Source organism: Centruroides sculpturatus, unplaced genomic scaffold (assembly GCF_000671375.1).
Source record: "Centruroides sculpturatus isolate CEXI.00-Female unplaced genomic scaffold, Cexi_2.0 scaffold766, whole genome shotgun sequence".
Classification (NCBI taxonomy): Eukaryota; Metazoa; Arthropoda; class Arachnida; order Scorpiones; family Buthidae; genus Centruroides; species Centruroides sculpturatus.
Window position 1 is genome coordinate 91,582 of NW_019384954.1, and position 26,462 is coordinate 118,043.

The 26,462-nt window shown below is 28.9% G+C and overlaps 1 protein-coding gene across 1 annotated transcript in view; it reads right to left on the reverse strand.

The window, feature by feature from the left end:
* Positions 1-18,355, reverse strand: part of LOC111632337 (Golgi phosphoprotein 3 homolog sauron-like) — a 36,272-nt gene extending 17,917 nt beyond the window's left edge. Inside the window, exons 1-2 of the mRNA XM_023376746.1 lie at positions 18,019-18,355; positions 5,214-5,460 (exon numbers count right to left, since the gene is read on the reverse strand). Coding sequence (XP_023232514.1) covers positions 5,214-5,460; positions 18,019-18,195 — 424 coding nt within the window. The 5' untranslated portion in view covers positions 18,196-18,355. The remainder of the gene's footprint in view (positions 1-5,213; positions 5,461-18,018) is intronic.
* Positions 18,356-26,462: the final 8,107 nt, after the last annotated feature.

A 26,462-nucleotide genomic window follows, 5' to 3' on the forward strand; every position in this document is an offset into this window, starting at 1 on the left:
TGTACTGTAAATACAGTACATACTTGTAAATGTATATATTTTAATATGATTTTATGTGCTTTAAATGCTTTTCTAGTGATATTACGACTTCAATATTTGTGGCGGACGGATGTAAAGTCGAATAAAATGACTTAAACTTGATTTTTATTTTTCCATATATTTTTTGACAAATGATGTATAATCAAGAACGACGTAACTCGAGGTATACCTGTATATAGAAAAAATTATATATATACTGTAGAGCGTCGTTTATCCGAAAGTCGGTTATCCAAAAGAATTCCAGTTGGCAAATTTAAATTTTCGCTAGTGCTGTGGCACTGCAATCTTTGGCTATGTCTTGGGCTACTCAAATATTTTCCTTTGTTGATACTAAATTAACTTCTGAAGTATAATATTTTTATTGTTTTTATATTTTTCAATATATTTATTTTGTTTGTACAAAATAAAAAAAATAATTTTTAATGATACAATAGTCTTCGTTAGGCTTAACAACGACGAAAATTCAACGCGAAGTGACACGCAACAGAGAAAAATTTCAACAGGGGATAGGTTAATATATTTTTTCGTAATATTCAATATTTTTGAATATTTTGAATTTATACTTGAATTTCATTGAATATCTGCCAATTTTAATCTTCCAAATGTATAGAATACTCTAACATTGTTAGCTGTATTAAAATTCTATGAAACCTTTGGAATTCTTTTTCTGCTCATATATATGAAGGGGGCTGATGAAGAGTCCAAAAGCATTTGTTTTTTATTTTTTTTAAGAAAATAATAAGTAGTATTAAAGCACTGGGTAATTTATTAGTTATCTCATTTCCAGTTTCTGTGAAAATTTTTGACATACTGGTTAACTTCTAACACAAAACTGGAGACATATTGGAGTACCCACAGACCTTCATGGCTTTCAGCAAACTTATGCTTTACCCTAGCATGGTGTGCATGCATGTGCAGTCAACAAATTTTTCACTATTAATAGGTGAAACTAAAAAGTAATTTCAAATTTTCCTAAAAATTACATACTACAAACCATACTCTAAAATAAAAATAAATGTATATAAACATAAAGTAAATACAATCTTTTAAAAAAACCATTGAAAATTATTGGCAAAGTGACAAACTTTATCATATTGAAACTCATTAGTACTTTTTAGTACTTCCTGTTTGTTTGTAATAAACTAGTTGCAATGCATTGCAACTAGTTTATTACAAACTTTAGCATTCATTCCATGCTAATTGTACTGTTTCAACTTATCTTTGTATTTTGGCTGTCTCTTGGTTAGTTTTCTCTTTATTTCGTCCCACAGATGTTCAATGGGATCTAGATCTGATGAGTGAACACACCAAAGTGATAATATTCTGAGATTTCAAATATTCTTTCACTGCCTTGGCTGCATGAATCAGATTATTGTTAAAACTTATGACTTACCAACCAATTAACTGGTGTGAATAATGTTTAAGCGACGAACATTTTCATTACCCCTTCTGGGCACTTCTTCAGGTCAATTCTTAAATCAAATAGGTTGGCTATTGACATTTGAAAATAAATTGAATGGTATGGATATTGAATATGGTATGCGCATGTGTTCTCCATAAGATGTTTAAAAAAAGGTCAAATGTCAAATTGAGTTGGAACACAAAGAACTACTGTGCATGCATTTGGCTCAAAATACAATTGAAAATTAAATGTCTTTGTCAAGTATAGCCTGCCACGCCATCAACAGACATATCTCATTAAAATTAACACGTGTGGTTCTGCTGTAGGCTTTAAAAATTTCAATGGCTTCTAACCATTTGAGGTGTTCTGGGGTGGTAAGGATAATTGTGGCTCTGGAGAATGTTCAATGGCCAGCTTATTTGAATTAAGAATTGACCTAAAGAAGTGCCCAGAAGGGGTAACAAAAACGTTCGTCACTTAAACATTATTAACACCAGTTAATTGGTTGGTGTAAGCTTTATTTACATCCAGGTAAGTTTTATTTATTTATTTACATTGTGTAGTTAAACAGATTATTGTTGTTAGAAGACTAAATTAGTACTAAAACAAACTTTTATGGTTGAAATAAAAAATTTTAATGCAACATTTTTACATACTATTCTTTTCTTGTGGTCACATCAATAAATATCAGGTTTCCAACTGCTGCTTATACACCCCCACACCATCACCAACCATATCCATATTTCACAGTTGGTCTAAGATACATTTGATTAAATTCTGCTTTTTTCCAAACTTTATTTGTCCAAACAGGTTGAACTTACTTTCTTCAGACCAAAACCCATGGTTCCAAAATGTAACTGGTTCTCTTGCTTTCTTGCTTTGTTTACTTATGCTTTGTTTCTTCCAAGCAACTACCATGATAATCAGAGTCATGCAATCTATTTCAAACAATCTGAAATATAATACTGACATTATTTTCTATTTTCAATTCATTGACTATTTTAACTATATTTATAATAGCATCGTTTTTTTTATTTCTCCTTGATCACTCTATCTTGTGCTGAATTTGTTTTTGTCTTTCTTCCTCTTCCTGTCTTATTTTCTAAGGATTTAACCTTATTAACAATAATTTTGACAGCAGACTTGGATCTTCCAAGGTTTTCACCAATTTTATCCAAGGATTTCCTATGTTTAAATTGCTAGTAACAATTTCTAATATCATTAGACCATTCATATTTTGTTTGGAGTCGTGTCAAACAAAGAGATGTGAAATCGTAAATTACCTTTCAACAATCTTGCTTTTTCTGTTATTTATGCAAATAACTGCACTGTTCCATTTTTACAAGTGATAAAAACAAAGAAATCAGTACCATGCCATATCTTTTGTATAATTTTCAATAGTATTTTTATCATTGTTTTGTACCTTGTATTTTATTTTAAAATAGAAATAAATGTATATAAACTATATACATTTATACATATACAATGTATAAATTTTAGAAAGTTCTTAATAGTACTTTATTTGTTTCATCTATTAAAAATGAAAATTTGTGGAATGCCAAAAATTTTTTTCGTTAACTGTATATAATACATATAACTAGTGCTGGCAACAAAACCAATTTGGAATAGGCAATAAAATTGTTATCACTGTGCTTATTTTCCATTTTTTATTTTTAGTTGTCAGGCAGTACAGTATGCTTGGATTTAAGATGATTCCACATAGCTGATATCCTATCAAAAATTTCAGTGTAACATTACAATTCATACTGTACATGGCATCAATTTTACCATCCTTTACTTTTGTAGCTATTAAACAATTTAATCAAGTCATTCCTCTCATTTAGAAATATAACTTGTAACAACTATTAACTTATAGGCTAATAGAACAGTTGAGTTTGCAAGTAGAAGTCATAAGATATATGATGAAAGATATTTTCTTAACCCTAATGATTACATATAGTTTGATAAAGGTTGATTAACAATTTGTGATTAAAATATTCTTACAGGAAACTGAATGTGAAACAATAAGATACAAAAAACACACCTTATTGATTTCTAACAGCAGGTTTAATACATTAAAAACATTTTTGACCTATTCATAGATCTTCCTCAGTCAGAATGTACAGAAGTAGAACAAACAAACAGACTGAATACAAAACTAGCATTTTAAAACTGAAAGAGAACAAAATACAAATTAAAAATTTGAAAGTTCTAAATTTAAATGTAAAAATAAAAAAAATTTGATTACCAATATTTAATTTTAAAAATTTAATGCAAAAACAAAAACAGTATTGGATTTCAAAGCCTTATATTATTCCATCAAATTATCTTTGCACTTTTGAGAACTGAAGAACATTTTATTCTGCAACGTAGAAGAACTACATAATCATCACCAGCACATTTTAGAATTTGCTCATTTGACCTGCTATTCTTTTTGCTTCCTCTTTAATAATGAGATGTATATACAGGGTAAGGGTGTCCCAATTGGCAGCCTGATATTGAGAATCCCATGTGAATTGGTTGTATGCAAATTGGAAAAAATAGAGATCAACAAGTTCCAACATCTCATCTTGCTCTATGCCTAAAATGTGGACAACTTTTAACTTAAGGCAAAAGAAACCTGACTTATATCTCCTATTACACAGGTTCAACATTAATCCCTGTGGGCTATGTCTGAAACAAAAAAGAAAGTGCTACTTCCATTTTCTGGACATCATCAATCTTAAAGACTGTAGCATACATCCCAACTGGAAATCAACATACTAACCAATCTTAACATCCAACATAAGTTAATAACACAATAAAGATGAATACTTCTGAAATAAACAAACTTCCTATTCATATACTGCACAAACTGTGTACTTAACTATACCTACAATAATAAGTTTATTTCAGCTTCATTAATTTACTCACTAACATATTTCTAAAACTAATTCTAAATCAAATCCTGTTGGAAATTGGGGACATCTGTATACCTGCATGAATGTCCTAATTTTTAGAATACTTTTTATTGTAATTTTTATTATTATTTCTAATATTAGCATAAAGACAATAAATAATGCTAAATTTATATATTGTTTAAATATTACTTTTCAAATGTAAATAGTTTCCAATGTTAACATTAAAAATTTCAGCTTGTGTTTTATTTAACAATTTTTAAAAATGACAATATAAAATAAAAACATGCAATTAACCCAATAATTAATTTAAATATCAAACAAATAGCCTGATAAAGAATCTGACTGTCCATTTGATATTTATAATATAAAATGTTTACTAATAGAGCTTTGAATATTCTACATTGTACTTCTTTAGAAAAAAATTATTTGGTTTATCTTAGGTTATAAATGATTTTTCTATTGNCATCACTGAAATTCTGTACTTTATTATTTGTTTTTGAACTGAATACTCTTAATTCCAATCAATACATGTATTGAGATTTAATACAGAAGTGGACAGCACGCTGACCATTTAATAGGAGAAACTTTTATCATACAGCGCTTGTTGGTCTAGCGACATTTATTTCTAATTTAACGCCTGCACGATAAAAGTTTCTCCTATTGAGATTTAAACATTCTAATACCTGTTCTTTGTAATTGTTCAAGATGATCAGTGGTATTACAAAAGATATAATAAATCTTGTTTAATATTTTAATTTTAATTGTTATTACATCTCAAAAAGTGGAAATTTAGATGTGTTTTATAAATATAAAAATCAAGTAGAATAATGGTAAATTGTTTGATATAGAATATAAAAGATGAAAATACTTGCCACTTAAATAATCTATCCAATTTTGTAATGTTTCTGGAGGGTTTGTTTCTTTGATATGCTTCAGAGCTTCATCAAGTAAAACATCACCAGTTGGCACATCATTCTTTAGTAAAACTTTGCGCATAAGAAGACTTTTTCGTCTCATTCCTGCCCGTTCAAGTTCTATTCTTCCTCTTAATGCTAATTCAACCAAAATACATCCACGTAAACCAGATGAAATGCAATCATTCCAAAATGAAGTATAACCCTATCAAAACAAATATTTTTTAATAATTTATGGCATAAAAATAATCATAAGCACATATATGAATTTTCATATAGAAATATTAAATAATTTAATAAAGCTCCAGCTTGTGAAGTGTTAACTACAATATAGTTTTCTGCTGTTTTTACAACACTGACTTACTTCAATGAATTAAGATTCAACTTTTTTAATAAGTACTTGCAATTAATATAAAAATTAATTTTCAGTGTAATATCAAATACAAAACTTATTTTATTATTATTACTGGACAAGGGAAATTAATAATAAAATAATGATAAATTGTATTTATTTATTTTTACACTTAATTTATATGATTTGGACAGTTCATAAACACACAATTAAATTATGGGATGTCCACTGAGTATAGAGGTGAATTTCTCAGAAGGACTTCCTTATTAAGACTAAGACTAAGTTGTACCATACACATAGGATTGCCAGGTTTTTTCAGAAAAAAAGAAAAATTTTCTACCACAAATCAAACATTTTATTACATTGTATAGAACATTGTTTACATTAACTTACATGCTATATAATCCTTCTAATATTTCCCTCAAGATTTACTCTTAATGATTTTTCATCCTTATTCTTTCAATCACCATAACCGTGTATTTCTATTAATAGGACTTATCACACTGGTGTATAAGATTACAGCAACACAATCACACAGATTAAAATTATTTTATTTACAATTACCTGTATATTACAATTATTTACAATTACAGGTAATTGTAAATAAAACAATTTTAATCTGTGTGACTGTGTTGCTGTAATCTTATACACCAGTGTGATAAGTCCTATTAATAGAAATACACTGTTATGGTGATTGAAAGAATAATTTGTTTAAATTAAGGACATTGATGCATATTAATTAACAGATTTTTCATCCTGTTTTGCAAATTGGTAAAATTGCTTACATGTGAAAGGGAAACTGTGTACAATCTGTAGTTCCACTTTGATCAGCTTTGAAATGCTCCTGTTTCTAACATCTGTCCATTTATTCTTCATTACTGAAAAAAACCCTTTCTACAAAAGTATTAGAGCCTGGAATAATCAGTAAAAACCCTATGGTTTTATTTATGTTTAGAACACTTTCCTTAGAAAGTTTATAAAAAGTACTGCCACTTATCAACATCACTGCCTTGATAATTTAAACACACTAATAAAACACCCCTACACTCATAAAATTGCTCATACAGCTCATCAAGTTTAACAAATTCTTGTAATTTTAATATACAGGTATCTCTTGTATAACATGGTAGTTATGTTCCAAAAAAGTGCCATGTTATGCAAATCCATATTCTACGAAACAAAGGACTAATGCAAAAAGTAAGGTTCCAAAAGTTAACAAAAGTTACTATTCTTTTTCATTATTAAAATAAATATATTTATAAAAACAATCAACAAATTAACTAACAATCACAATTAAAAGTGCTGTATGATGCATTAATATTAATTTTAATTAAATGAGAGCATTTTCTTTTTACAAAGTATTGTCATTTTCTGAGCTATTTTGTTGATCTTGATCAGAAATATCAGCAGCAACATCATTTTTTAAATATTTTTATCATAATTTTTTATGGATGACAAAATAAAAAATATGTTATTAATTGAAAATTTGTTCTAGAAGGTTACATTTGTTCAGTTGTACAGAGTACAGAGTGATTTTTTTTCCCAGAATTTGTGTTTGAATACTGAATTGTTTGAGTTGAAAACTGTTCAAATACTGAAATACCACTGTATTCTGTCATTTTTACGAATTAAGTAACGATTTGTAGGTAATTAGGTATTATATTTTTAGGTAAAATGTTTAAATAAACTTTATTAAATATGAAGATTAATCTATAAAAAGAAAACACAGTGACAGTCTTAAGGGAAAGGATAAAGTTTGAAAGCAATGATGATGACACCTGGTTGATAGGAATGCTAGGACAAGAAAGAAAAAAAATTGCACTATCAGTTTTTATTAAAGTAAACCAGATGAAAGGCACAAAACAAATTAAAAATTTCAATATTCTAACATCCATGGGCATACTTGATACAACACACATGCTTACTTGAATAAAAAAAAAATATTGAATAACATACAAAATTTCACAATTTTTAAGAGTAAGCTCCTTACACTTAAAAATTGTGAAATTTTGTACAGAGGATTTCCAAAACAGTGTTAGAGTGAAACTAGAAACTATGTTGTATGGAGATTTCCCCAATTTTCGATCCATGTTAGAGTGAAACCATGTTGTATGAGAGATAGCTGTATATCAACAGCATTTTCAAAGACAGTATATTCTTATTGTAATTACAATATTCTGGGAGTTTTAAAATAAAATCTTTTGATGTGTATGGATGCGAGAGGATAAAAAAACAAGAAATCACTTTACAGGCAAAATAAAAATGTAAGCCGTAAAAAGAAAGAAAGAAAAGAAAAAAAACAAGACTTGGTAACCTTACATACTCAAGGCATCTTCAAAATTCAATTAACAAAGCCAATATACAAGGATGCACTTATGTGCATACACTACAGTACTAAGCTATTATCTTTGCTAACATGTGCTTAGATTGAAAGTTATTAATTAAATATTTTAAATTTTATACAAACATTAGTTAAATTAATGTAAAACAGATTTCTACATTAGAATTTAAAAATGAAGCAAACAGGTTAGTTTCAATTTTGTTAATTATTATATTAAATTAAATAATTGTTAAATTTATTATTATAATTATTAGTTAATGTTTGCCTACCTTCAGAAAAAATCAATTTATATTAATTATTAATAGTTAACTCGACTTACACGAACTCGGAGTTACATGATTTTCAAATCTCGTCGATTCGTCTTTTGTTTGAGCACCACGCGACTCTCGATTACTCACTCCCCCCACACTATTGTTCAGCTTACATGTTCGGACGTGTCGTGCGGAATTGACACATAGCTACAATTTATTTTGTGTTATTTATTTCTGTGTTTGTTATATCTACAAAGACCAGAGACTCTATGTGGTGATTTCTTGTAACCATGAACAAATCAAAAGACGAGATAAGATTAATGAGAACATTTATTAGCTTACATACACCCGACTTGGATTTTACACAAATTGCGAAATTATACCCCGACTTACACGGTTATCACTCAGTCCCATCTATCGTGTAAGTTTGGAGTATTACTGTATATGTGTTTTGGAAATGTTGAGTCAAATTAGTCTAGAATCGATTAATTTTATGGAAGAAAACCTTTCAGACAGCCGTAGTCCCTAAACTGCACACATGCCAGGCTGTGATTGGCTCATGTATTTAAGTGACTTGTGAAACACGGAATTCATATAAAACGAAACGTATCTACCATGTTATAGGGGATCTACTGTATATAAGTTTTAACCAACAAAATTACTTATTTGTTAAACTTTTCCAGCTGTTCAAGCAGCTATCATCAGGATACATAAAAGAGATTAAGTATTAGTTAAGGTATATAATAAAGTTAAAATTATTTGGACTAATTGAATTAAAATACAAAAACGCTAAAATATTAAGGAGACCTTGTATATTTTAATTGTGATTAAATGTTTTTGAGACATTTTTTTCTCATCTTCAGATCTCAGCAATTATTTCAAATAATGAAGTTCTTCAAAAATATTCTAATAGCATTATTTCAACATTTGAAGTATAGTAAGTCAGAAACTTTTACTTGAATTTTCATACTATTTGCCACAGAAAATTACCACAAAAACCTTTTAGCAGCAAGGAAATTGACTGTTATGTTGAATTAATTTAAACTTTTTTGCTCATTTAAATGACAATAATCAGGCAATCTAATAGAATCATCAAGCAAAATAATAGAATGTATAAAATGATAAAGTAAAGAACAGTGGGAGAAATGATTTTAAACAACAGTTTGTATGACTTAATATATTATTTCTTTTCATTTTTTTCATATACCCTATATATACACAGTGGTACCTCAAGATACGAAATTAATCTGTTCCGAAACTAAGATCGTATCATGAAAATGTTGTAAGGTGAATCATTTTTCCCCATACGACTACATGTAAAACCAAATAATTCGTTCCAACACGAAAAACACACTCAAATTAAAGCTAAGTAATATCAATACATTGAAAAAAATAACTTTAGTAAGCAAAACACTGAAAAATGCATTTTGTAGTTGTAAATATATAAATAACCATAATAGAATAATTTGATAATAATAGAATAATAAATTGATTAAAAAAATGTAGTTTTATTGATATTTGCACTTTACCTTTGAGGACAGATGACAGTGGAGGTGTAAACTGGTGGCGGAGGAGAGGGAGAAGGGAAATGATACTAAAACTTAACTTACATAACATAATGTAACAATTACTTAAAAATAACTTAGAAAAGATAAAAAATTAGTGTTGTTTTATATATATATATTTTTTAAAANAAACGCTTTTCTAGTGATATTACGACTTCAATATTTGTGGCGGACGGATGTAAAGTCGAATAAAATGACTTAAACTTGATTTTTATTTTTCCATATATTTTTTGACAAATGATGTATAATCAAGAACGACGTAACTCGAGGTATACCTGTATATAGAAAAAATTATATATATACTGTAGAGCGTCGTTTATCCGAAAGTCGGTTATCCAAAAGAATTCCAGTTGGCAAATTTAAATTTTCGCTAGTGCTGTGGCACTGCAATCTTTGGCTATGTCTTGGGCTACTCAAATATTTTCCTTTGTTGATACTAAATTAACTTCTGAAGTATAATATTTTTATTGTTTTTATATTTTTCAATATATTTATTTTGTTTGTACAAAATAAAAAAAATAATTTTTAATGATACAATAGTCTTCGTTAGGCTTAACAACGACGAAAATTCAACGCGAAGTGACACGCAACAGAGAAAAATTTCAACAGGGGATAGGTTAATATATTTTTTCGTAATATTCAATATTTTTGAATATTTTGAATTTATACTTGAATTTCATTGAATATCTGCCAATTTTAATCTTCCAAATGTATAGAATACTCTAACATTGTTAGCTGTATTAAAATTCTATGAAACCTTTGGAATTCTTTTTCTGCTCATATATATGAAGGGGGCTGATGAAGAGTCCAAAAGCATTTGTTTTTTATTTTTTTTAAGAAAATAATAAGTAGTATTAAAGCACTGGGTAATTTATTAGTTATCTCATTTCCAGTTTCTGTGAAAATTTTTGACATACTGGTTAACTTCTAACACAAAACTGGAGACATATTGGAGTACCCACAGACCTTCATGGCTTTCAGCAAACTTATGCTTTACCCTAGCATGGTGTGCATGCATGTGCAGTCAACAAATTTTTCACTATTAATAGGTGAAACTAAAAAGTAATTTCAAATTTTCCTAAAAATTACATACTACAAACCATACTCTAAAATAAAAATAAATGTATATAAACATAAAGTAAATACAATCTTTTAAAAAAACCATTGAAAATTATTGGCAAAGTGACAAACTTTATCATATTGAAACTCATTAGTACTTTTTAGTACTTCCTGTTTGTTTGTAATAAACTAGTTGCAATGCATTGCAACTAGTTTATTACAAACTTTAGCATTCATTCCATGCTAATTGTACTGTTTCAACTTATCTTTGTATTTTGGCTGTCTCTTGGTTAGTTTTCTCTTTATTTCGTCCCACAGATGTTCAATGGGATCTAGATCTGATGAGTGAACACACCAAAGTGATAATATTCTGAGATTTCAAATATTCTTTCACTGCCTTGGCTGCATGAATCAGATTATTGTTAAAACTTATGACTTACCAACCAATTAACTGGTGTGAATAATGTTTAAGCGACGAACATTTTCATTACCCCTTCTGGGCACTTCTTCAGGTCAATTCTTAAATCAAATAGGTTGGCTATTGACATTTGAAAATAAATTGAATGGTATGGATATTGAATATGGTATGCGCATGTGTTCTCCATAAGATGTTTAAAAAAAGGTCAAATGTCAAATTGAGTTGGAACACAAAGAACTACTGTGCATGCATTTGGCTCAAAATACAATTGAAAATTAAATGTCTTTGTCAAGTATAGCCTGCCACGCCATCAACAGACATATCTCATTAAAATTAACACGTGTGGTTCTGCTGTAGGCTTTAAAAATTTCAATGGCTTCTAACCATTTGAGGTGTTCTGGGGTGGTAAGGATAATTGTGGCTCTGGAGAATGTTCAATGGCCAGCTTATTTGAATTAAGAATTGACCTAAAGAAGTGCCCAGAAGGGGTAACAAAAACGTTCGTCACTTAAACATTATTAACACCAGTTAATTGGTTGGTGTAAGCTTTATTTACATCCAGGTAAGTTTTATTTATTTATTTACATTGTGTAGTTAAACAGATTATTGTTGTTAGAAGACTAAATTAGTACTAAAACAAACTTTTATGGTTGAAATAAAAAATTTTAATGCAACATTTTTACATACTATTCTTTTCTTGTGGTCACATCAATAAATATCAGGTTTCCAACTGCTGCTTATACACCCCCACACCATCACCAACCATATCCATATTTCACAGTTGGTCTAAGATACATTTGATTAAATTCTGCTTTTTTCCAAACTTTATTTGTCCAAACAGGTTGAACTTACTTTCTTCAGACCAAAACCCATGGTTCCAAAATGTAACTGGTTCTCTTGCTTTCTTGCTTTGTTTACTTATGCTTTGTTTCTTCCAAGCAACTACCATGATAATCAGAGTCATGCAATCTATTTCAAACAATCTGAAATATAATACTGACATTATTTTCTATTTTCAATTCATTGACTATTTTAACTATATTTATAATAGCATCGTTTTTTTTATTTCTCCTTGATCACTCTATCTTGTGCTGAATTTGTTTTTGTCTTTCTTCCTCTTCCTGTCTTATTTTCTAAGGATTTAACCTTATTAACAATAATTTTGACAGCAGACTTGGATCTTCCAAGGTTTTCACCAATTTTATCCAAGGATTTCCTATGTTTAAATTGCTAGTAACAATTTCTAATATCATTAGACCATTCATATTTTGTTTGGAGTCGTGTCAAACAAAGAGATGTGAAATCGTAAATTACCTTTCAACAATCTTGCTTTTTCTGTTATTTATGCAAATAACTGCACTGTTCCATTTTTACAAGTGATAAAAACAAAGAAATCAGTACCATGCCATATCTTTTGTATAATTTTCAATAGTATTTTTATCATTGTTTTGTACCTTGTATTTTATTTTAAAATAGAAATAAATGTATATAAACTATATACATTTATACATATACAATGTATAAATTTTAGAAAGTTCTTAATAGTACTTTATTTGTTTCATCTATTAAAAATGAAAATTTGTGGAATGCCAAAAATTTTTTTCGTTAACTGTATATAATACATATAACTAGTGCTGGCAACAAAACCAATTTGGAATAGGCAATAAAATTGTTATCACTGTGCTTATTTTCCATTTTTTATTTTTAGTTGTCAGGCAGTACAGTATGCTTGGATTTAAGATGATTCCACATAGCTGATATCCTATCAAAAATTTCAGTGTAACATTACAATTCATACTGTACATGGCATCAATTTTACCATCCTTTACTTTTGTAGCTATTAAACAATTTAATCAAGTCATTCCTCTCATTTAGAAATATAACTTGTAACAACTATTAACTTATAGGCTAATAGAACAGTTGAGTTTGCAAGTAGAAGTCATAAGATATATGATGAAAGATATTTTCTTAACCCTAATGATTACATATAGTTTGATAAAGGTTGATTAACAATTTGTGATTAAAATATTCTTACAGGAAACTGAATGTGAAACAATAAGATACAAAAAACACACCTTATTGATTTCTAACAGCAGGTTTAATACATTAAAAACATTTTTGACCTATTCATAGATCTTCCTCAGTCAGAATGTACAGAAGTAGAACAAACAAACAGACTGAATACAAAACTAGCATTTTAAAACTGAAAGAGAACAAAATACAAATTAAAAATTTGAAAGTTCTAAATTTAAATGTAAAAATAAAAAAAATTTGATTACCAATATTTAATTTTAAAAATTTAATGCAAAAACAAAAACAGTATTGGATTTCAAAGCCTTATATTATTCCATCAAATTATCTTTGCACTTTTGAGAACTGAAGAACATTTTATTCTGCAACGTAGAAGAACTACATAATCATCACCAGCACATTTTAGAATTTGCTCATTTGACCTGCTATTCTTTTTGCTTCCTCTTTAATAATGAGATGTATATACAGGGTAAGGGTGTCCCAATTGGCAGCCTGATATTGAGAATCCCATGTGAATTGGTTGTATGCAAATTGGAAAAAATAGAGATCAACAAGTTCCAACATCTCATCTTGCTCTATGCCTAAAATGTGGACAACTTTTAACTTAAGGCAAAAGAAACCTGACTTATATCTCCTATTACACAGGTTCAACATTAATCCCTGTGGGCTATGTCTGAAACAAAAAAGAAAGTGCTACTTCCATTTTCTGGACATCATCAATCTTAAAGACTGTAGCATACATCCCAACTGGAAATCAACATACTAACCAATCTTAACATCCAACATAAGTTAATAACACAATAAAGATGAATACTTCTGAAATAAACAAACTTCCTATTCATATACTGCACAAACTGTGTACTTAACTATACCTACAATAATAAGTTTATTTCAGCTTCATTAATTTACTCACTAACATATTTCTAAAACTAATTCTAAATCAAATCCTGTTGGAAATTGGGGACATCTGTATACCTGCATGAATGTCCTAATTTTTAGAATACTTTTTATTGTAATTTTTATTATTATTTCTAATATTAGCATAAAGACAATAAATAATGCTAAATTTATATATTGTTTAAATATTACTTTTCAAATGTAAATAGTTTCCAATGTTAACATTAAAAATTTCAGCTTGTGTTTTATTTAACAATTTTTAAAAATGACAATATAAAATAAAAACATGCAATTAACCCAATAATTAATTTAAATATCAAACAAATAGCCTGATAAAGAATCTGACTGTCCATTTGATATTTATAATATAAAATGTTTACTAATAGAGCTTTGAATATTCTACATTGTACTTCTTTAGAAAAAAATTATTTGGTTTATCTTAGGTTATAAATGATTTTTCTATTGTTTTTATTTTATTTATATTTTAATTTTTAAATATTAACAATAGAAACTTTTTACAAATTGTTATTAAATAACTAAAGTAAAAAAATAAATGCAAATAATTCATAAAAATATTCATGAAAGGTTTATAATATTAAACCATTTCATTAATATGTTTTATTTTAGTTTTACACCTGTGTGCTACTTAACATATTTTATTTGACTTATAATCTATAAATTTATTATAATTACAATTTGCTTATGAAATCATTAATTAATCTTAAATTTATTCAATATAGTTTTAATCAGAATTATTACATGTGCAATATAATTATGTATGGAGTATGAAAAGTAATTATAGCTTTATTCCAGACTTACTTATCAGTACCAAACTGAATTCTACAAGTATTGTTTGGACTGGAGCTTTTCAGCAACAAGTATCTAGGAAAATTTTGAATTGGAAAGAGATGGTGAGTTTAGTTTGAACCTGAAGATGGTAGTCAAGATCTTGGATTCTAGAATGATGTTAAAGTAGATATGAATGACAACATAATAACCAAAATGTAAGACATTGCATCAGATTAACTATGAAAACAGTAATTATTTCAAATGTAATGTACCAACAAACTGATGACCAGTGTGTATAGAGAAAAAAACAAAACAAAAATTCACCACAAACGTTTTCAAACTCCCCAGAGTTCTTTTTCAATTTGTTTTTTTTTCTGTGCACACCAATCATTGGTTTATTGGTACATTGTTGATTATACCCCGGTGTTGTGTGGTGTTGTTTAAAATGTAGTTATAACCCACAAATACAGTCAATAAGTAGTTTGATAATTTGTAGAATGTATATATAAATAAGATATTTCAATGTTAAATGATTGCCGTATTACATAGAACAATTATTTGGTGTTAAACTAAAAATTTGGTTATTGCATGTTTATATTTGAATTAAGGTGTTTCTTTCAATTTGAACCCAGTCGTCTTTCATTGCAAGGTAATAAACATGGAGAATATATATGTTTTTAAAATAAATCCTCAGGGTTTAATCAAGGAATTACAGTATATATTTTTAGAGTTATGCTACTAGGGATTTTAAAATTTTTACATTATTAGGATTTATACACAGTGTATTTGGAGTGGATATCCTCTATATATATGTGTGTGTGTATGTGTTTTGTATATATAAATTGCTATTTCTCTCTTGCAAAGGCTAGTCTTCTGTCTCCTCCTTCCTATATCATCATACACTTACTTATAGAAAGAGGCCAAAAACCCCACATACATGAATTGAGTTTATCAGTATTCCAAAAAAAAATAATAATAATAACTGACTGGTGTCAGTCATCCTGACATAATACAGCAAGCTAATCCGACTACAGTATGTTGAGAAATCCCATATTAACATAAAAATTTATATTTTTGGATAATCTGAAACACTTGCTAATCCAAAAAGGTCCAAGCCATAATTAGTTTGAATTAACAAGATTCTATTGTATATATCTGTATATGTATACCACAGAGTAATTATATATATATATAATTAATTGAAAAAATATATATATTATCAATTTTTAAATAAAAATGCATTTCTAGATGACGAAACTGTTAATAGAGAATTTTAATTTTTTCCAGAATAGTCATTGGGCTATAATTTGAAAAAATTGTAGACCTATAAATTCCCACTGTCATCCATATGTCTGTCCATCTGTCTTTCCTTAATATTGAGAACATACTTAGATAGATGAAATTTGAGACCAGATATGGAAAACTTAGGGGAAGGAAGCCCCAATTAACTATATACAAACTTCCAGTCCAAACCAGAAGTCATGTTATTTCAATTCAAAAATTTTTCCCTGAAAGGTGTTGCATAGATGACTAGCACAACTCTACTGTTAAAGGAAAAGTATGATTTACAGGGGCAAGCCACTACTAATTGAGATGGAGAGCATATATTATAAATCAAATTAAAAATATGATTAAAAATTGCAGCCTTAGCATTATGATGATGTCACAACAAATAATTGCTCTTTTTATAAATTATTTATCTGCTTTTTAATTTAAGGCAAGAAATATATTTAACGAAAGAATGACTTATATGTGTGAGGCACAAATTGTTTTTATTTATAATCAACTAAACACACTAAGAACTATTAAATTATATTCTTTAACAACAATATATATTAAAACACTGATCTATTTCCTTCATTTATTATTTTTGATTGAAAAATAAATAGGAAATAAAAATGTAAAAATGCTAATTAATTATCATTGTAGATAGTTTAAAATCATTGTTTGCTTTTAAAAAATAATATAACAACTAAAAAGTAACTGTCCAAAAAATTTTAATTTCTGAACAAAATACAACCTCAGAAAAAATTTTTAAACAATTCAAATCTTTTCATTAAAAAAAATAGGACATTAAATCTTATCTAAAATGTGGTAGATGTTCACCTAGGTAGCCCCAATGGCAGTATTGTGTTTAACTCATCCCACCCATGTTCTAAGGTGTGAGCGATAGCAAGCACCAAACACACACCTACAAGCAAAGCACAGAGGATAGTGGGTAGACCGATACATGTTAAAAACTGATCTTCAGAGACAAATATCACGTGAACAATCAACTATGTGGGGGCGATGTGATTTATGTAAAAAATACAAAATAAAACATTGATTTTGCTAAAAAAGTAGCAAAAATGACTGTCACTCCAATAACATAGGTGCCGCCATTGGAGCTACCTAGGTAAACATTTACCTAAAATATAAATAAACTGTTACAATATGATTGTATTTGATTCAACTACAAGACTGTTTTCATTTGATTTATACATTGGATATCACAATAACATCGAAGGATATACCAATTAAAGTCGAACAAACAATACATTTGGTCATAAAATATTATCCAGTCAATAAGAACATATAAAATTTTGCTTACTATTTCAAACAAATAATTATCAACTTTTACACAAAACCAGATAGAGTCAAAGTTTAAACATCAAATTTCTAGAAAACTAACTATAAACTTTGATTCTATTCAATTTCATATATAAAAACAATTAAAACCTTTTTGATATTGTTTCTTTGAATGCTATAATGTTAAAATTAAAGCTTACAAAGCTTGATGAAACTTGAATTATATAAAATTATAATTAAAAAACAATAATAATCTTCATAAAACAAAATACATTTTAATTGTATGTAAAATTGTGAATATAATTTTTATGCTTAACTAATGTATTACATTGAAATATCAATTTTCTAATTAAGTGTTTACTTAATTTTATATTAAATTTATGATGCATCATCAAACAGGATATTGCACTGTACTCCATATATATATATATTTCATTTAGTATATAATGTTATTAATGCATTGAGTGTTAAGAAGATATAAATATAAATTACCTCTTTATCTTTCAGACCTAAGAGTAGAACTTCTTCCATTAACGTTAATCTCGTTTCTTTCGAGTCAACATCATCGTCGTCGTCTGATGGGTTGAATCGTCTTTCGTCATCGGAAATTTTCTCATTCGCTTGACTATTTACGTTTTTCCTCTGTATTAAGCCTTCTGTTCTGTTCATAGTGAAAAGCGATACGCGAAGCTTTAGATTAATTTAACGTATATATTACATCAATGCACTTTCTTTATTTTTAAAACACTGTTCATTTTTCTGTCATTCTGTACTGAAAACAAAATGGCGTTTTTGATGATGACACTGACGTCATCTCTAGTCGGATTAATCAGTTCAAAAATAGCCCAATTATAACCGACGTCACCATTTTTTTTTTCTATTTATTTATTTATTTTTTTGTTTAAATCGTTTGATTGAACTTATAAAAATAAATGCATTTTTATATATTTTATTAATAACTTTTATAATTGGCAAGTTATTAAATTTTTTTTTCTTTTTAATTTAATTTTATTTTTTATTTTAATTTTTTAGCCTGAAGAGTGATTGGACAATTAATTAACAATACGAAATGCATTGTTAAATAGGAGAAATAAAGCGAACTGTTTTAATTAATCTCGGTCTCTGTTAATTGCGGATAATTAAGAAAGAGGTGATAAATATCACTATTGAATGAAGAAATTTTTACTTATAGCATCATTTTTTTATATCGAATTCCGAGATAAAATATTCAATTTATTCATAATTAATTTAAAAAAATAAATCCGACAAAGAGTTGCTTAAGTTTCCCGGCAACATTTGGTGCACCATCTATTATGATAATTTTAATTATTATAAAATGGCAGAAAACTTAATTTTGAGAGTAAGGATGGGTTTTATAAAGAATTGTAAATGCTAATAACGAGTAAAATTGTCATGAAGTCCAATCCTAATGGAGATACACACGTCCTCCTTTATCTCCCCACTCCCTCGATATTTAACCACCAAAATTTAATAGCATCAATCCCCCTAATACACAAATTTTTTCATTCCATTATATAAATTTAAATTTAATAATTTGTTAGGAAAAAATTTTTAAATATTATATATGATATAAATAAAATATTTGTACTTATTTTATTCCAAATTTTTAATATTAAATTAGATCTTAGTGTAACTTAAAGATGGTTCTTTGAGAATTAAAAGTATTTATTCATTAAACTCTTATTAGATTTTATCACAAATAAAATTTCACGATAAAAATAAATTATATCAATCTTAAAAACATTATTTAATAATGTATAAATTTTGCTATTCAAGCCACAAACTAATAAATAATTAAAACATAATCAATATGAGTAAATCGTTTTTATTAAATTAATTAATAAATAATTATTATAAAAATTAATTTTATTATCTAAAAATCTTTTATAAAAATCTTATTAAATTTTAACATCTTCAGTAATTTCACGAATCTAAGATTTGTAGTAGAATTATTATTAAATATATTCTGAACAATATAGGCCAAGGACATGAGATCAACAATAATATAATCACGAATAAACTAAGCAACATATTGTACACTTACAGCAGGAAAGCTATTAATAAAGAACTTTGAAGTGTTTAGATTTATATTGAAGAATTCTGCTGAATGTATATGTATATATATATATATATAATTATTTATCTAGTCCAACATTTAATTAGTATATTTAACTTATTTTGCATATTCGAATAATCAACACAATTTTTCGATTTAAAAAATTTATATATATAATTTATTTTTTTAGAAGTTTAAAGGCAATATTTTAATAAGTTATTACAATTTATTTTTGTAAATAAAGAGATTTGTTTAACTCATAGAAGCATTTTTCCATTCTTTGTAGACGAGTATTTTACTTTCCCAACTGTTATAACACGGGAAATATTGTAATAGTGTCAAATTTCTCCTTCTTCTCCTGTTAAATTGGAAGAATTGACAATTTGATATAGTTCCGATATTGTAATAATTTATGAGAAATATATTTGTACGAATTTTAGTTACAATCAGGATCGATTTTGGACCGTTAGCCGCCTGCGTGTTACAGATATTTGGCCGCCCTATCAATGTTGATCGCCAGTAAATTCATAACCTAACCTAACTCATTAATGAGCCTATTGGTATGATTTATAACAGTTTCGTATAGTTGATAAGGGTTTTAAAACTCCATAAAATTATTGGATTACAATTTGAAAAACTTGTAGACCTATAAATTCTCACTGTCCTCTGTCCTTAATTTCGAGAACAGAGTTATATACAGTATATGAAAGACGAGACCGGATATGGAAACCTTGGTGCAGGAGGCCCCCGATTAACTGTATACAAACTTTCAATGCAAACCGGAAGTCACATAATTTCAATTCAAAAATTTCTCCCGAAGGTGTTAGATGACCGGAATGACTCTATTGTTAAAGGAAAAGTATAATGTACAGGAACAAGCCACTATTAATCTGAGGTGGAGAGCACATATCTCAAATTAAAATATGATTAAAAATTCGAGTCCGGCATTGTGATGATGTCACAATAATTTTTGCTCCTTTGAATTTTAGTTTTTAAAGTACACCATCGGCCGCCCTAGGAATTTGGCCGCCTGCATGCATGCACGCACTGCACATCACATGCACCAGATCCGGTCCTGGTTAAATAAATAATTATCCTATCCTGCTGGGGAATCCGAGAACGAAAAAACTCAGGCATTTTTCGGATGAGTAGTCCGTTTCAGATATGCCAGACCCTGTCCCTCACCACCCCTCCTACTGTGTGCCTGGCCGAACCCATAATGGGCTTACTAAAAAAGGCCCTCTTGGTGGAAAGAGTAAATAAAAAAAAAGCAGTTAAACAATGATATGGACACAAATAAAAATAAAATCCGTATATTGGTGGAATAATGACTTCTTTCCACGAAGAATAATTTTATATTTGTTTCGATAATGACTATAGAAATAGGTAGATTATTTATTATTATTAACCACTTACAATTAAGATTTGAGGCCATACACAAGTCCAACGACAATGCATTTTAATGATGTTTTCGGAGGAGGGTACTGGCCCACCATCCAAAACCGATAAACAATTAAATATAAAATTTAATCAGTAGTATCGTTTGTAAATGATTTTTATATGTATATGTGTAAATCTATTATAGTGATGTCCAAACCTTTTTTAAAAAGTTGTTTTTACACTTTAAATCATTGATAAAAACTTAAAATATTGTAGATAAATATAAACTTATTTATATAATATTTTAATTTGTAAGCATTTGGACTGTATAAACTTGTTATTACTTACATCAGTCGTACTAAATTTTCTATTATTAATTATATTATCACAGAAAATAAAATATGAAACTCGTGCTTCATTTTAAAATGGTAGTGTTTTTAATAGAATTAAATATTAGTAAAGTATTTGTAGTTGATATCAAAGTAAACAATAAAAAAATCAAATTACTGTAAACCCCCGTCAACCTGGACTTTTCATAACTCGAATAAAATCTTTTCGAAAAACTGTGCAGCAATTTAAAATTTCTCGATAATATTAATAGAAAAATTATAATTAACGAGTGTTTTAGATATTCAGAAGTTTTTGCGATACCGTGCACTACGAAAGGAGAAATCATCTGACACGTCACGTATCATATGATTTCAATTAATCATTAGTCTTTTTCAATTAGTTTATTTACATTTATTCTAATTAAAGCATATTCGTTTAATTTATTTCAATATCGTTATTCGAAGTCTAAAACTTTGGAAGGCATAAACATCTTTAAGGCTAAGTATGCTTACTATATGACACACAGGCTTAAAAAGGTTTGCCACCCCTGCTGTATACTATACTGTCATGAAATTTTTTGAGCTCATTTCCTGTAATAATAAATCCAGTAGTATATTAAAGCTCAGTAAAACTTCTGATCGTAATAAATTATTGTAGTGTATATCAATCTTCTCCTAACCACGTCATCGGAGAAAACACTCTTCTATAACTCGAACAACCTTCATCCCCCTATTAGCAGAGATTTATTGTAAAAATTAAATTTTATTCTAAATATACTAATAAATACCGGTATTTTTATGTATCTAGACCATTCTTCAGATGAATAATTTATATTTTTAATTATATAAAAATATATTTCAAATAACATTTATATATTTTTAGAGCATTTATAACAATTCTATATCTAAAAAAATTTAAATATAACTTAAATATTTTTTTTAGAAATATAATTTAATTTAAATTACATATAATGAAATTGACCTTAATACAAAAATAAACATCCAACTACGCAATATAAAATGTAAAAACAAAGTTAATCCATAAAACTGTGCAATATTTAATTTAATTTTCATATCAGATTTACTTATGAAATTTATTTACGATTCATATTTCATTCGTCATTCTCTTTCTGTTAATATTTATGACGTCAGTCATTATGCAAATAAAGTCGTTTTTCTACTTTAGAAGAAAATGTAGGCTATTCGAATCATTAATCTTTATCTAAAAAATTAAGTTTTTAACTTTATTGTTAACTAAACTGTGCTATTTTATAGCGCATCAACACATATTTTGTTTGAAGTAGATCTGTAAAACATACTTAACACAAAATATAATTTTTATTTTAGAAGTTCGATTTCAAAAATAAATAAATAAATAAATCGCTATAAACCGGTAGTGGGTCCTTGCCAACGGGTCTAAAATGCCTATTCCACTAACAAGTGTGTAAAGTTTGCTTCTTTGTCATATTTGGTGACCCTTGCCTTAGACCAGAGGTCACCAAACTAAGGCCCGCGAGGTCAGTTCATTCGGCCCGCCGCCGCACTGTGCCACAAATGAGCTAAAGTATAACTATTTATATGGAAATATCATATATTGTATATGAATTTACTATGTATAAAAATTAAAATAAGTGTAAGTTAAAATGTCAAAATTGGTCCAATCTGTTTTTTGCATGATAGTAACATAATTTTTAGGAAAATCAGTGAAATGAAATTTTCGGCTTTTTGCGACTTTGGATATATATATATACTCTTTCCGCCCTGTGGGCACTAAGAGGGCCTTTTATAGCAGGCCTATTAAGGGTTCGGCCAGGCCGACAATGGGGCGACTGGGTGGTGAGGGACGGGGCCCGTCATATCCGAACGGACCATCCCCCGAAAAATTCCTGAGGATTCCTTGACCCGTCCGGATTCGGTCCCGGGTCTCCCAGAGCAGTAGGCTGCAGGGGCGTGCCGTAACATTTGATGATAGGGAAGCTGTGTTTCTGTAAGAAGCAGACATCTAGGGGCAATCAGTCAATTGCGCGTCAGTGATGGTCTAGGGTCCATTCGTATCGTTTATTCGATAAACCAATAAAAACCGTAGACTTCTCTAAATGCATTTTTAATATCACAATTACATTCCGAATCGCTAGCCACGATATAAGGGCTACAATTAAAAATAAAATAATAAAAATTTACTTTGTGAAATAAAATATGTGGTGGTGTACTGGTGTAAAATGTTCAACGCGGACAGGTAAACACATACACGTTTTACCAATTAAATGAGTTTAATTTCTCGCTGAATTTGAAATATATATACAGAATATGTTCGGATTCCCGCTGTTCTCCTTCAAACGGTTCCACAATCTTGAGTGACCAGGTATATCAATAGACCGGTAGTTAATTTCTCGATAACTACCTCCCGACAATTTATTTGCACGCGTAAACCTTAACCTAACTTAAACTAAAAATAGAAAATGTAGAAGGGGAAATGAGAAGAATTAACGGACAGAAGGCTGAGAAGGGTACCCAATTTTCCAGTTGGTTCTCCACCGTTCCTCGTCTCGGCTTCTCTTTCTCGTCTGTTCTCCTCTTAGAACAACTCGGGTCCGTTTTGGGGGTTTTTTTCTCTATAATCGTCTACCGGATTCTTCTACCGATCCGCTTCTTACGGCCTTCTTCTGTAGCGCTCCTCGACTTTCCGTTCAAGAGCCTGCTGCTACTTGTATGTCTCTCTCCTAGTCCGGCCTAAGAATGCTTCTAGAAACTCTTTCTTTTCCCCTCCAATCTCGTTTTGTCCTTTTGTTCTAACTCTACCCCCTGATGGGTTAGGGGTGAGGCGAGTTCTCGGAAATCCGAGACAAAGGAACAGAAATCGGAAAGAAGGAAAATTCTAGCTGTAAAAATCTAAATACTTAGATCATTTGTCATTAACTTAGTCATTTGTTTTCTAACTAATTCGTTTTAGGACCAGGTGTTGTCCACGGAAATTTCCAAAATTTACAACTTTTCGGTCACTCTCGTTGAACTGGAAAAATTTCTGTCTTTATTACATCTAATACAGTATTTCGAAGAAATCGGTTCCCACTGTATGATTTCAATTAATCATTAGTCTTTTTCAATTAGTTTATTTACATTTATTCTAATTAAAGCATATTCGTTTAATTTATTTCAATATCGTTATTCGAAGTCTAAAACTTTGGAAGGCATAAACATCTTTAAGGCTAAGTATGCTTACTATATGACACACAGGCTTAAAAAGGTTTGCCACCCCTGCTGTATACTATACTGTCATGAAATTTTTTGAGCTCATTTCCTGTAATAATAAATCCAGTAGTATATTAAAGCTCAGTAAAACTTCTGATCGTAATAAATTATTGTAGTGTATATCAATCTTCTCCTAACCACGTCATCGGAGAAAACACTCTTCTATAACTCGAACAACCATCATCCCCCTATTAGCAGAGATTTATTGTAAAAATTAAATTTTATTCTAAATATACTAATAAATACCGGTATTTTTATGTATCTAGACCATTCTTCAGATGAATAATTTATATTTTTAATTATATAAAAATATATTTCAAATAACATTTATATATTTTTAGAGCATTTATAACAATTCTATATCTAAAAAAATTTAAATATAACTTAAATATTTTTTTAGAAATATTATTTAATTTAAATTACATATAATTAAATTGACCTTAATACAAAAATAAACATCCAACTACGCAATATAAAATGTAAAAACAAAGTTAATCCATAAAACTGTGCAATATTTAATTTAATTTTCATATCAGATTTACTTATGAAATTTATTTACGATTCGTATTTCATTCGTCATTCTCTTTCTGTTAATATTTATGACGTCAGTCATTATGCAAATAAAGTCGTTTTTCTACTTTAGAAGAAAATGTAGGCTATTCGAATCATTAATCTTTATCTAAAAAATTAAGTTTTTAACTTTTATTGTTAACTAAACTGTGCTATTTTATAGCGCATCAACACATATTTTGTTTGAAGTAGATCTGTAAAACATACTTAACACAAAATATAATTTTTATTTTAGAAGTTCGATTTCAAAAATAAATAAATAAATAAATCGCTATAAACCGGTAGTGGGTCCTTGCCAACGGGTCTAAAATGCCTATTCCACTAACAAGTGTGTAAAGTTTGCTTCTTTGTCATATTTGGTGACCCTTGCCTTAGACCAGAGGTCACCAAACTAAGGCCCGCGAGGTCAGTTCATTCGGCCCGCCGCCGCACTGTGCCACAAATGAGCTAAAGTATAACTATTTATATGGAAATATCATATATTGTATATGAATTTACTATGTATAAAAATTAAAATAAGTGTAAGTTAAAATGTCAAAATTGGTCCAATCTGTTTTTTGCATGATAGTAACATAATTTTTAGGAGAATCAGTGAAATGAAATTTTCGGCTTTTTGCGACTTTGGATATATATATATACTCTTTCCGCCCTGTGGGCACTAAGAGGGCCTTTTATAGCAGGCCTATTAAGGGTTCGGCCAGGCCGACAATGGGGCGACTGGGTGGTGAGGGACGGGGCCCGTCATATCCGAACGGACCATCCCCCGAAAAATTCCTGAGGATTCCTTGACCCGTCCGGATTCGGTCCCGGGTCTCCCAGAGCAGTAGGCTGCAGGGGCGTGCCGTAACATTTGATGATAGGGAAGCTGTGTTTCTGTAAGAAGCAGACATCTAGGGGCAATCAGTCAATTGCGCGTCAGTGATGGTCTAGGGTCCATTCGTATCGTTTATTCGATAAACCAATAAAAACCGTAGACTTCTCTAAATGCATTTTTAATATCACAATTACATTCCGAATCGCTAGCCACGATATAAGGGCTACAATTAAAAATAAAATAATAAAAATTTACTTTGTGAAATAAAATATGTGGTGGTGTACTGGTGTGAAATGTTCAACGCGGACAGGTAAACACATACACGTTTTACCAATTAAACGAGTTTAATTTCTCGCTGAATTTGAAATATATATACATCCTGATACATTTATAGGAACAGATGGTTACAATCGTCTAACAGAGAAACATTAACTACATGGTGGTCAGTTCGTTTCAGAGATCCTCTTCGCTATTGGTGAAACTTTCATCACTGATGTCCTCGCTTGTATTGTCCTCA